The sequence below is a fragment of the Dendropsophus ebraccatus genome, chromosome 8 (assembly GCF_027789765.1).
Source record: "Dendropsophus ebraccatus isolate aDenEbr1 chromosome 8, aDenEbr1.pat, whole genome shotgun sequence".
Classification (NCBI taxonomy): Eukaryota; Metazoa; Chordata; class Amphibia; order Anura; family Hylidae; genus Dendropsophus; species Dendropsophus ebraccatus.
Window position 1 is genome coordinate 4,962,100 of NC_091461.1, and position 13,390 is coordinate 4,975,489.

The 13,390-nt window shown below is 47.1% G+C and overlaps 2 protein-coding genes across 4 annotated transcripts in view; both read right to left on the reverse strand.

Annotated features, from left to right (window-relative positions):
* Nucleotides 1–854: 854 nt before the first annotated feature.
* On the reverse strand, nt 855–1,898 carry LOC138799130 (paraneoplastic antigen Ma1 homolog). Its single transcript, XM_069979942.1, has 2 exons — nt 1,877–1,898; nt 855–1,666 (listed from the first exon to the last, which is right to left on the reverse strand). Exons 1-2 carry the CDS (start codon nt 1,896–1,898, stop codon nt 855–857), a joined length of 834 nt encoding a protein of 277 aa, XP_069836043.1.
* A 3,353-nt stretch (nt 1,899–5,251) lies between these two features.
* Nucleotides 5,252–13,390, reverse strand: part of AXDND1 (axonemal dynein light chain domain containing 1) — a 51,710-nt gene continuing 43,571 nt past the window's right edge. For all 3 annotated transcript variants that reach the window (XM_069978803.1, XM_069978804.1, XM_069978802.1), the window contains 2 exons: nt 11,367–11,503; nt 5,252–5,860 (listed from right to left, as the gene is read on the reverse strand). In XM_069978803.1, coding sequence (XP_069834904.1) covers nt 5,760–5,860; nt 11,367–11,503 — 238 coding nt within the window. In that variant the 3' untranslated portion in view covers nt 5,252–5,759. The remainder of the gene's footprint in view (nt 5,861–11,366; nt 11,504–13,390) is intronic.

Genomic DNA, 13,390 nt, shown 5'->3' on the forward strand with positions numbered 1-13,390 from the left:
GGGTGGATTGTAAGGGTCTGTAATTCTCTCCCCCAACTTCTCGGCACCACTGTGCTAGGGTACGGAAGATGTTGGCATTGGTCCCCACTATGATTGGTATCTCTTTTGAATCAGCTTCTGCTTCAGGGCACACCAAGGCCACAATGGGTATTTCTTTCTCCACTCCCACTATGGCTTTAGGGAACCGAAGGGAGACTGTTACATATCCCCGATAGGGGTAGCTTTGCTCGCTGAGTCCCCAGACAACTAATCCAGATAGTGGTTGCAGTGGCACATCAGGCAGATATCTTTGGTACCATTTCTCAAATATAATGGAGACCTGAGACCCACTATCCAGTAAGACTGTGCACGGGTGTCCATTGATATAGGCCGGGACATGGGGAGCAGGTCCCATTAGGCCTCCTGGGAGTAGTCTGTGATTATGGACTTCTGGAGTGGCTGAGCAAACCTGGGTGACTAAATGGGGGTCAGTACTGCACTCTACTGACCCCCTTCCCCGTTTTTTGACTGATAATTTTTCTTTGTGAGGGGGGAGGGTGACCTCTTGGAAGACCACTTCATAGAGCAGTGACGAGCCATGTGATCAAAACTTCCGCACACAAAGCATCCCTCTGGATTCTTATCTCCACGTCTGGTAGAGCTACTGCTAGCCCTCTGTTGGGGACTTTGTTGTCTCTCAGAGACCTTGTGGGTAGCCTGCTTCAACCGTTCAACGTCTTTTGTATGAACATTTAAGAGCTGAGCAATCTGCTCCCCTTGTTTCTCAACAATTTTTAACAGCTCTTCTTCATGTTGACTTAATTGAGGCTTGGGAGCAATGGCTGCTACTTTTTTCACTGTTTGCTCTCTGGCCATTAAAGTAGCTTCTTCTTGCCGAACTTGCTTAAGCAGCTGATGGAAAGAGGAAGTGGAATCTTGTCCCGGTCAGTGCATCTCAGCCTCTGAGCAATCGGATCATTAGTCAAAGCACCCCGGAGCATTTGATCAAGACGGCAGTTGTCCACTTCCTTAGAGTCAAGTCCGCCTTTGGACACTACTCTGTAGATCAGCTTGTCCAACCTATAAAGGTAATCAGACATCTTTTCCCCTGCCTCTTGATAGGTGATCCGAAGCTTGTAGAGGAGGTCAGTGGCATCCTCAGGTGACCCAAAAGCATCTTCAAGAGCAGTCATGTAGTCCTGAGATGTCACTTGGGGTTTACCTCGCCAAGCAGCTTGCACTATTTCCATTGCTGGTCCTTTCAGGCTTTCTACTATCCTTTGCCTCTTTACTGCATCAGAGCACTGCCATTCTTCCAAGTACTGCAAAGCAACATCCCTCCAAGTTTCATATCCCTCTTCCCCAGCTGGGGTGGGTACTAAGCCGGAGAATGTCCTCAACCGCCTGTAATTTTCTTCTGGGTTCATTTTTGCAAACTGACCCACTAGTCTCTCCATGGCGGCAACCAGCACATAAGTAGTGGGAGTTTCTTCAGCCGTGACTCTGGGAGGAGTGGGGGGCAAGCATCTACTAGACCCTCTCCGATGTGGGCTCAGCACTGGAGGTATGCCTTCTGCGGTGGGCTCCAGTGGCCAGACAATCCTCCATCGTCCACCATATTCTTGTGGAACAGCAATAATGGCAGGGAAGTACGCTCTCTCCAATAACCTCTCAGTTGTGATAAGAGCTGTAGAGATAACACTTCTACTGGTACTACGACGATCAACAACTCTGGGTTGGAAAACTTCCTGCAGTCTGCTTGCTATTCGTAATATATCATCATCTGAAGCGCCATTAAGCTCTCCATCAATGGCAAAGCTATGTTCTATTGTTGTATTAGTTTCTATACACCATGTTTACACATCTTTTGCAGTAATAAAGTCTGTGGCAGCTGTACTTGACTGGGCTTTCTCAGCCATGTTCGATCTCAGCAGTGCCTCCAATGTAACACCCCCTAATGGAGCTTCCAGTGTAAGGAGGGGGTTTTTGGTTTGTTTCACCTTCTCACTCAGCGCAGTGCCTCCACCTGAGTCTTGACAAGAGCTTGCTTGGTATGCAGGAGGTTGTCACTCTTCTGCCAGGGGTTGACTCAGGAAACCCCCACCTAGCTCGGTACACACTCAATACACTATAAGTGATATACTCACAGAGAGAAGTAACATGGAAACAGGAACCAATTTAATGCTTGGTAAAATCAATACTGGGCTTGACAATGGGGTATAAATAAACAGGGAATGGATATGATATAAAAATAAATGTGGCAACACAGAACTCTCCCCCTGAAAGTGAAACACTTCAGCAGCAGGAAGGGGGGTTGTTTGGTAAACAGGGTGACTAGTGTGAGCACTCTGACAATTTAGACTCTAGGAGGTGACTCTCATCACACACAGTCACTGCACACCAAGCCGGCACATACATCCACACTGACTATATGTAATAAATGAGGCTGCAGCCATATAGTAAGATAAATGTCTATACGCTGGGGCCCAGTTGCCGCGGACGTTGGCGCGCTTTAGAAGTTGTTGGTGCACTTAATAACAAAGGAGTTGCAACTTGAACAATCCACCAGGTCACAGCTCTTGTGAACAGAACAGATTCCAACAAGGTCTAAGCTGTGATTCTTTAATTGTCACTGTCCAGCCACAGCTTCACCAGCCAGCACACAAAGGGTTACTCACTCTTTTGCTGCTGATCTACACACCAGGCTCAGTCCAGGTTTCCAACATGGAGCAGCAGCATTTAGGAAGGATCTCACAGAGGGAGTGGGTGGCAGGATCCTCCTCACTGGACACACAGGAGCTGGGGGGTCCTGTCTGGGCTCAGTCCTTCCTCTCTCAGCTGTCAGGTCTCTCTCTGTTACCCCTGACACAGCACAGGAGGTGGTCTCCTCTCCTCAGACCATGCTGCCCACCATGCACTGTCTCTCTCTGTCTTTTTCCCTCTTCCTCCCAGCGCAGCATCACTTCCTGCTCCCCTCAGCTCACTGTCCCAGGGAGAGATGGGAAATGTAGTTTGTGTGCCTCTCTTATAAGCTGCACCTGCTGTTCTCCCTAAATCCTCTCCAGGGGTTACACACATCTGAGGCAAACATGTGTGCGCAGCGTTGATCATGCCTCTGTCCTGTGGTCATGCCTCTGTAATCTGGTCATGCCTCTGTCCTATGGTCATGCCTCTGTCCTGTGGTCATGCCTCTGTAATCTGGTCATGCCTCTGTCCTATGGTCATGCCTCTGTCCTGTGGTCATGCCTCTGTAATCTGGTCATGCCTCTGTCCTATGGTCATGCCTCTGTCATGTGGTGGTCTGTCATGTGGTCATGCCTCTTTCCTATGGTCATGCCTTGGTCATGTGGTCATGCCTCTGTCCTATGGTCATGGGTCTGTCATGTGGTCATGCCTCTGTCCTATGGTCATGGGTCTGTCATGTGGTCATGCCTCTGTCCTATGGTCATGGGTCTGTCATGTGGTGGTCTGTCATGTGATCATGCCTCTGTCATATGGTGGACTATCATGTGGTCATGCCTTTGTCATGTGGTGGACTATCATGTGGTCATGCCTTTGTCATGTGGTGGTCTGTCATGTGGTCATGCCTCTGTCATGTGGTGGTCTGTCATGTGGTCATGCCTCTGTCCTATGGTCATGGGTCTGTCATGTGGTGGTCTGTCATGTGGTCATGCCTCTGTCATGTGGTGGACTATCATGTGGTCATGCCTTTGTCATGTGGTGGACTATCATGTGGTCATGCCTTTGTCATGTGGTGGTCTGTCATGTGGTCATGCCTCTGTCATGTGGTGGTCTGTCATGTGGTCATGCCTCTGTCCTATGGTCATGGGTCTGTCATGTGGTGGTCTGTCATGTGGTCATGCCTCTGTCATGTGGTGGTCTGTCATGTGGTCATGCCTCTGTCCTATGGTCATGGGTCTGTCATGTGGTGGTCTGTCATGTGGTCATGCCTCTGTCATGTGGTGGACTATCATGTGGTCATGCCTTTGTCATGTGGTGGTCTGTCATGTGGTCATGCCTCTGTCATGTGGTGGTCTGTCATGTGGTCATGCCTCTGTCCTATGGTCATGGGTCTGTCATGTGGTGGTCTGTCATGTGGTCATGCCTCTGTCATGTGGTGGACTATCATGTGGTCATGCCTTTGTCATGTGGTGGTCTGTCATGTGGTCATGCCTCTGTCCTGTGGTGGTCTGTCGTGGTCATGCCTCTTTTCTCTGGTCATGCCTCTGTCCTATGGTCATGCCTCTCTCATGTCACCTTGCCTCTGTCCTGCCCCAGTGCAGATGTAGAGACCTGGGCCCCCTGTTCCTGGCAGTCAGACCCCAGTGGATGTTTTCGGCTGGGCTATCCCTATGACGAGGATTTCTGGTATCTTTGTCACTGACCGGAGAGCTGACACTCCCTCATCCTGGTAATGGAGGTCAGTCGTCTTCAGGCGAATTAATTGTTTATAATGCAATTGTCTAAGGAGCTTTCAAGGAATAAGACATGGAGTGGGCCATTGGTGGGGGCTCCCAGGACCTCATCATTATCATCGAGGGGTCACCGTGCTCCAGCGTCATGGCCCGAACCATCCAGACAGAGCTAATCCTACAGACAGCTGTGCCTCGTACTGCCCCCAGCCTGGTCAGTGTGACCGGATCGGGCTCGGCTGTGCCTCGTACTGCCCCCAGCCTGGTCAGTGATGCCGGATCGGGCTCGGCTGTGCCTCGTACTGCCCCCAGCCTGGTCAGTGATGCCGGATCGGGCCCGGCTGTGCCAGGATCACCCTTATATGTCATTTTATATCCCTCTATATGTTGTCCAATTATTTCTTATAAAACAATCTTTATTATAGGGTTTGTGCTTTACATTATTACAGTATTATTACCTGAGGCTCATACATGGTGACTCTGAGGCTCATACATGGTGACTCTGAGGCTCATACATGGTGACTCTGGGGCCCATACATGGTGACTCTGGGGCCCATACATGGTGACTCTGGGGCCCATACATGGTGACTCTGAGGCTCATACATGGTGACTCTGAGGCTCATACATGGTGACTCTGGGGCTCATACATGGTGACTCTGGGGCTCATACATGGTGACTCTGAGGCTCATACATGGTGACTCTGAGGCTCATACATGGTGACTCTGAGGCTCATACATGGTGACTCTGAGGCTCATACATGGTGACTCTGGGGCTCATACATGGTGACTCTGGGGCTCATACATGGTGACTCTAAGGCTCATACATGGTGACTCTGAGGCTCATACATGGTGACTCTGAGGCTCATACATGGTGACTCTGGGGCTCATACATGGTAACTCTGAGGCTCATACATGGTGACTCTGAGGCTCATACATGGTAACTCTGGGGCTCATACATGGTAACTCTGGGGCTCATACATGGTGACTCTGGGGCTCATACATGGTGACTCTGGGGCTCATACATGGTGACTCTGGGGCTCATACATGGTGACTCTGGGGCTCATACATGGTGACTCGGGCTCATACATGGTGACTCTGAGGCTCATACATGGTGACTCTGAGGCTCACACATGGTGACTCTGAGGCTCATACGTGGTGACTCTGAGGCTCATACATGGTGACCTCATGGTGTCCTGTGTTGGCAGCCGCGCAGTGCTCAATGTCTGACATCAGGATTACACCAGCCAATACAGACCTGTAGTCTTATTATACGGGTAATTGATGCAATACTCCTTAGAGACATCAGGGAGGGGGGTCCGGGGCCGTGTATTGCTGAGCCCGGTGGCCGAGGACATCGCAGCCTCCAGTGTTATTTATGGAGTTTGGATTTAGTGGATTTCGGCCTCTTTTTCGGAGGTGCGGCGGGGGGGCCGAGCGTCTCACTCTTAGGGTCAGCGGGAGCCGCAGGGTCTATGGAGAGGAAGAAATATAAGACAGGAGAAATCAGAGACCGGAAAGAGACGGAACATTGGATGTTTACAATATCAGACATAGGTCGCCGGCTAGTGGCCCAGCAGCCGAGGTAAACTGGTAAAAAGAGAGAAATGGAATATATAGAGATACCAGTCCCAAAGCATATATGGTGAATATATAGAGGAACCAGTCCCCGTAGCAAAGCCCAGCTATAATGGACGATCCTATATGGTGAATATATAGAGGAACCAGTCCCCAAAGCAAAGCCCAGCTATAATGGACGATCCTATATGGTGAATATATAGAGGAACCAGTCCCAAAGCCCAGCTATAATGGACGATCCTATATGGTGAATATATAGAGGAACCAGTCCCAAAGCCCAGCTATAATGGACGATCCTATATGGTGAATATATAGAGGAACCAGTCCTGGAAGCAAAGCCCAGCTATAATGGACGATCCTATATGGTGAATATATAGAGGAACCAGTCCCCAAAGCAAAGCCCAGCTATAATGGACGATCCTATATGGTGAATATATAGAGGAACCAGTCCCCAAAGCCCAGCTATAATGGACGATCATATATGGTGAATATATAGAGGAACCAGTCCCCCTAGCAATGCCCAGCTATAATGGACGATCATATATGGTGAATATATAGAGGAACCAGTCCCCAAAGCAAAGCCCAGCTATAATGGACGATCATATATGGTGAATATATAGAGGAACCAGTCCCCCTAGCAAAGCCCAGCTATAATGGACGATCATATATGGTGAATATATAGAGGAACCAGTCCCCGTAGCAAAGCCCAGCTATAATGGACGATCCTATATGGTGAATATATAGAGGAACCAGTCCCAAAGCCCAGCTATAATGGACGATCCTATATGGTGAATATATAGAGGAACCAGTCCCAAAGCCCAGCTATAATGGACGATCCTATATGGTGAATATATAGAGGAACCAGTCCTGGAAGCAAAGCCCAGCTATAATGGACGATCCTATATGGTGAATATATAGAGGAACCAGTCCCCAAAGCAAAGCCCAGCTATAATGGACGATCCTATATGGTGAATATATAGAGGAACCAGTCCCCAAAGCCCAGCTATAATGGACGATCATATATGGTGAATATATAGAGGAACCAGTCCCCCTAGCAATGCCCAGCTATAATGGACGATCATATATGGTGAATATATAGAGGAACCAGTCCCCAAAGCAAAGCCCAGCTATAATGGACGATCATATATGGTGAATATATAGAGGAACCAGTCCCCCTAGCAAAGCCCAGCTATAATGGACGATCATATATGGTGAATATATAGAGGAACCAGTCCCCGTAGCAAAGCCCAGCTATAATGGACGATCCTATATGGTGAATATATAGAGGAACCAGTCCCCAAAGCAAAGCCCAGCTATAATGGACGATCATATATGGTGAATATATAGAGGAACCAGTCCTGGAAGCAAAGCCCAGCTATAATGGACGATCATATATGGTGAATATATAGAGGAACCAGTCCCCAAAGCAAAGCCCAGCTATAATGGACGATCATATATGGTGAATATATAGAGGAACCAGTCCTGGAAGCAAAGCCCAGCTATAATGGACGATCCTATATGGTGAATATATAGAGGAACCAGTCCCCAAAGCAAAGCCCAGCTATAATGGACGATCATATATGGTGAATATATAGAGGAACCAGTCCCCAAAGCAAAGCCCAGCTATAATGGACGATGATATATGGTGAATATATAGAGGAACCAGTCCCCAAAGCAAAGCCCAGCTATAATGGACGATCCTATATGGTGAATATATAGAGGAACCAGTCCCCAAAGCAAAGCCCAGCTATAATGGACGATCATATATGGTGAATATATAGAGGAACCAGTCCCTGAAGCAAAGCCCAGCTATAATGGACGATCCTATATGGTGAATATATAGAGGAACCAGTCCCCAAAGCAAAGCCCAGCTATAATGGACGATCATATATGGTGAATATATAGAGGAACCAGTCCCCAAAGCAAAGCCCAGCTATAATGGACGATCCTATATGGTGAATATATAGAGGAACCAGTCCTGGAAGCAAAGCCCAGCTATAATGGATGATCCTATATGGTGAATATATAGAGGAACCAGTCCCAAAGCAAAGCCCAGCTATAATGGACAATCATATATGGTGAATATATAGAGGAACCAGTCCCCGTAGCAAAGCCCAGCTATAATGGACGATCCTATATGGTGAATATATAGAGGAACCAGTCCTGGAAGCAAAGCCCAGCTATAATGGACGATCATATATGGTGAATATATAGAGGAACCAGTCCCCGTAGCAAAGCCCAGCTATAATGGACGATCCTATATGGTGAATATATAGAGGAACCAGTCCTGGAAGCAAAGCCCAGCTATAATGGACGATCCTATATGGTGAATATATAGAGGAACCAGTCCCCAAAGCAAAGCCCAGCTATAATGGACGATCATTTATGGTGAATATATAGAGGAACCAGTCCCTGAAGCAAAGCCCAGCTATAATGGACGATCATATATGGTGAATATATAGAGGAACCAGTCCCCAAAGCAAAGGCCAGCTATAATGGACGATCATATATGGTGAATATATAGAGGAACCAGTCCCCAAAGCAAAGCCCAGCTATAATGGATGATGATATATGGTGAATATATAGAGGAACCAGTCCCCAAAGCAAAGCCCAGCTATAATGGACGATCCTATATGGTGAATATATAGAGGAACCAGTCCGGGAAGCAAAGCCCAGCTATAATGGACGATCATATATGGTGAATATATAGAGGAACCAGTCCCCGTAGCAAAGCCCAGCTATAATGGACGATCCTATATGGTGAATATATAGAGGAACCAGTCCCCAAAGCAAAGCCCAGCTATAATGGACGATCCTATACGGTGAATATATAGAGGAACCAGTCCCCAAAGCAAAGCCCAGCTATAATGGACGATCCTATATGGTGAATATATAGAGGAACCAGTCCCCAAAGCAAAGCCCAGCTATAATGGACGATGATATATGGTGAATATATAGAGGAACCAGTCCCCAAAGCAAAGCCCAGCTATAATGGACGATGATATATGGTGAATATATAGAGGAACCAGTCCCCAAAGCAAAGCCCAGCTATAATGGACGATCCTATATGGTGAATATATAGAGGAACCAGTCCCCAAAGCAAAGCCCAGCTATAATGGAGAGTCATAGGCTGCATATATGGTGAATATAAACCAGACAAACACCATAGGGCCCAGATAGTATGTGTGTAATAGGCAGAGATCAGTCAGTCAGCAGACACTGTCCATGGGGTGGATGTAGGTTCAGAGTGTAACATACGAGATCATAACTCCTATTATTATTGTTATTCCCCGTTCCCCGTGGTCACCATGGTAGGCGTAGAAAGTACCATCGAAAGTTGATATCTGAATGCATCGTTGTTGTCACGTGGACGTGCGATCGGTCCGAGGTTATCTAGAGTCGCCAAGGTGGGCGGTGAGAGTGGGCGGGGGAGGCTTCTGGGGCCCCGGGTTGGTTTTGGTCTGATAAATACATTGGCCCCTGGGGGTCAGCGCTCGTCGGCATGTATCAGCTCTAGAATTACTAGTTATCCAAGGAAACGGGTCAGAGCGATTAAAAGAACCATAAGTGATTCCAAGAGCCGGCAGGCAGCAGGTGCACCGATCACCCACTCCCGAAAAATAACAATACAGGACTCTTTAGGCGCCAATAATAGGATTTATGGTCTCTTATTGTTGTTTTACATTCTGGTGGGAACAAAGGAATTATTCACTCTGCAATGAAAAGATTTACTTGACTTGTGGCGCAGATCCTTCTCTCTGTCCAGAAACCACTGGTTCCAATATAAAACAAGTAGACCAAAAACAAAAATGCCCAAAATATATAGTCCTTAACGCATAACAGGATACAAATCAAACAAAACAGGATCCACAAAGGGATACAAAAAATCCAGGACAATCAAAAATAAATATTATTGTAATCTTTATTTAAAGAATTAATACTTAATACAATTCATTAAAACAATGAAAAAAGATTAAACAGAACCATACAATAAAGAAATTGGTGAGGGGACATACATATATACTTTATGGAATAATATATTGCACATGCATAGAGAATGCTCATAGAAATAAGTATAGATGTTGTAATGCAGGCAGCCTCCACTAGATGGCGAACAAATACAAATGCAGGAAGAAAGACATAAAATGGCAAGAGAAAAATAGTTTTTTCTTCAAACAGGCAAAAACCTGTAAAGTGCCAGGGGTACTGGATAGGTACCACACAACAGGTGAAGTCACCCAATCATGTTACATGTATACTAACCCAGGAGGATGGTGTATTCAGCCAAGTCCCTCTCACCCACTCACCCTACGCACGTTTCGCTTAGCTATATCCCTTGATTTGTATTTGTTCGCCATCTAGTGGAGGCTGCCTGCATTACAACATCCATACTTTTTCCTATGAGCATTCTCTATGCATGTGCAATATATTATTCCATAAAGTATATATGTATGTCCCCTCACCAATTCCTTTATTGTATGGTTCTGTTTAATCTTTTTTCATTGTTTTAATGAATTTTATTAAGTATTAATTATTTAAATAAAGATTACAATACTATTTATTTTTGATTGTCCTGCATTTTTTGTATCCCTTTGTGGATCCTGTTTTGTTTGATCAATATAAAACAAGATCAAGTGGTTCTAACTTTGTAGCGTAGTGATGATCAAGGTTAGCGTAGTGATCTACCTTCTATGACTCCCCATAGTGATCTACCTTCTATGACTCCCCATAATGATCTACCTTATATGACCTCATAGTGATCTACCTTCTATGACTCCCCATAGTGATCTACCTTCTATGACCCCCATAGCCATAGTGATCTCCCTTATATGACTCCCCATAGTGAACTACCTTCTATGATCCCCATAGTGATCTACCTTATATGACTCCCCATAGTGATCTCCCTTATATGACTCCCCATAGTGATCTCCCTTATATGACTCCCCATAGTGATCTACCTTATATGACTCCCCATAGTGATCTACCTTATATGACTCCCCATAGTGATCTACCTTATATGACTCCCCATAGTGATCTACCTTATATGACTCCCCATAGTGATCTACCTTATATGACTCCCCATAGTGATCTACCTTATATGACTCCCCATAGTGATCTACCTTATATGACCCCCCTATAGTGATCTCCCTTATATGACCCCCATAGTAATCTACCTTATATGACCCCCATAGTGATCTCCCTTATATGACTACCATCTCAGAAAGATTATAGTACATGGTTGATCTGACATATACCGTGGTGTACTCCACAAACAGACACATAGACCGTATGCAGCCTCTGTAATAATGACTGATCTGCATCACTACGGTATATGTTAGATTTGTGGATGGAGTCGTGTAGTACGGTGTAATCTCTCCACCTCACTTAATGATCTTCTTACCTTCACTGTCTTCTCTGTTCTCTTCGCCCGCAGAGCATCTCACCTCCAGTTCCTGTATCTTCTGCAGCGCTGCCCTCAGCTCTTCCTCCAGACTCTCAGACCTTTCTTCAGCTTTCTGGGCTCTCAGCTCTGCGTCACTGCGGGGGATAAAGCCTGACATAACCTCAAAAGGTACAAGCGTGCGGTATGATAGATGTCTGGTGTGCTCCCCGATCACTGATCCCTGCGGTATGATAGATGTCTGGTGTGCTCCCTGATCCCTGCGGTATGATACATTTCTGGTGTTCTCCCTGATCCCTGCGGTATGATAGATGTCAGGTGTGCTCCCTGATTACTGATCCCTGCAGTATGATAGATGTCTGGTGTGCTCCCTGATCCCTGCGGTATGATAGATGTCTGGTGTGCTCCCTGATCCCTGCGGTATGATACATTTCTGGTGTTCTCCCTGATCCCTGCGGTATGATAGATGTCAGGTGTGCTCCCTGATTACTGATCCCTGCAGTATGATAGATGTCTGGTGTGCTCCCTGATCCCTGCGGTATGATAGATGTCAGGTGTGCTCCCTGATTACTGATCCCTGCAGTATGATAGATGTCTGGTGTGCTCCCTGATCTCTGCGGTATGATAGATGTCTGGTGTGCTCCCTGATCACTGATCCCTGCGGTATGATAGATGTCTGGTGTGCTCCCTGATCCCTGATCCCTGCAGTATGATAGATGTCTGGTATGCTCCCTGATCACTGATCCCTGCGGTATGATAGATGTCTGGTGTGCTCCCTGATCACTGCGGTATGATAGATGTCTGGTGTGCTCCCTGATCACTGATCCCTGCGGTATGATAGATGTCTGGCGTGCTCCCTGATCACTGATCCCTGCGGTATGATAGATGTCTGGTGTGCTCCCTGATCACTGATCCCTGCGGTATGATAGATGTCTGGTGTGCTCCCTGATCACTGATCCCTGCAGTATGATAGATGTCAGGTGTGCTCCCTGATCACTGATCCCTGCGGTATGATAGATGTCAGGTGTGCTCCCTGATCACTGCGGTATGATAGATGTCTGGTGTGCTCCCTGATCACTGCAGTATGATAGATGTCTGGTGTGCTCCCTGATCCCTGCGATATGATAGATGTCTGGTGTGCTCCCTGATCTCTGCGATATGATAGATGTCAGGTGTGCTCCCTGATCCCTGCGGTATGATACATTTCTGGTGTGCTCCCTGATCCCTGCGGTATGATAGATGTCTGGTGTGCTCCCTGATCCCTGCGGTATGATACATTTCTGGTGTGCTCCCTGATCTCTGCGATATGATAGATGTCAGGTGTGCTCCCTGATCCCTGCGGTATGATACATTTCTGGTGTGCTCCCTGATCCCTGCGGTATGATAGATGTCTGGTGTGCTCCCTGATCTCTGCAGTATGATAGATGTCTGGTGTGTTCCCTGATCCCTGCGGTATGATACATTTCTGGTGTGTTCCCTGATCCCTGCGGTATGATAGATGTCTGGTGTGCTCCCTGATCCCTGCGGTATGATAGATGTCTGGTGTGCTCCCTGATCCCTGCGGTATGATAGATGTCTGGTGTGCTCCCTGATCCCTGCGGTATGATAGATGTCTGGTGTGCTCCCTGATCCCTGCGGTATGATACATTTCTGGTGTGTTCCCTGATCCCTGCGGTATGATAGATGTCTGGTGTGCTCCCTGATCCCTGCGGTATGATAGATGTCTGGTGTGCTCCCTGATCCCTGCGGTATGATAGATGTCTGGTGTGCTCCCTGATCCCTGCGGTATGATAGATGTCTGGTGTGCTCCCTGATCCCTGCGGTATGATAGATGTCTGGTGTGCTCCCTGATCACTGATCCCTGCGGCATTATAGATGTCAGGTGTGCTCCCTGATCCCTGCAGTATGATACATGTCTGGTGTGCTCCCTGATCTCTGCAGTATGATAGATGTCTGGTGTGCTCCCTGATCCCTGCGGTATGATAGATGTCAGGTGTGCTCCCTGATCACTGATCCCTGCGGCA

Bases quoted from the DNA above. Each gene is read 5' to 3' on its own strand.
- LOC138799130 (XM_069979942.1), bottom strand. From the start codon at position 1,898: ATGGCTGAGAAAGCCCAGTCAA. The intron at 1,667-1,876 runs GTACAGCTGCCA...TTATCTCTACAG, and splicing joins GGCTGAGAAAGCCCAGTCAA to CTCTTATCACAACTGAGAGG.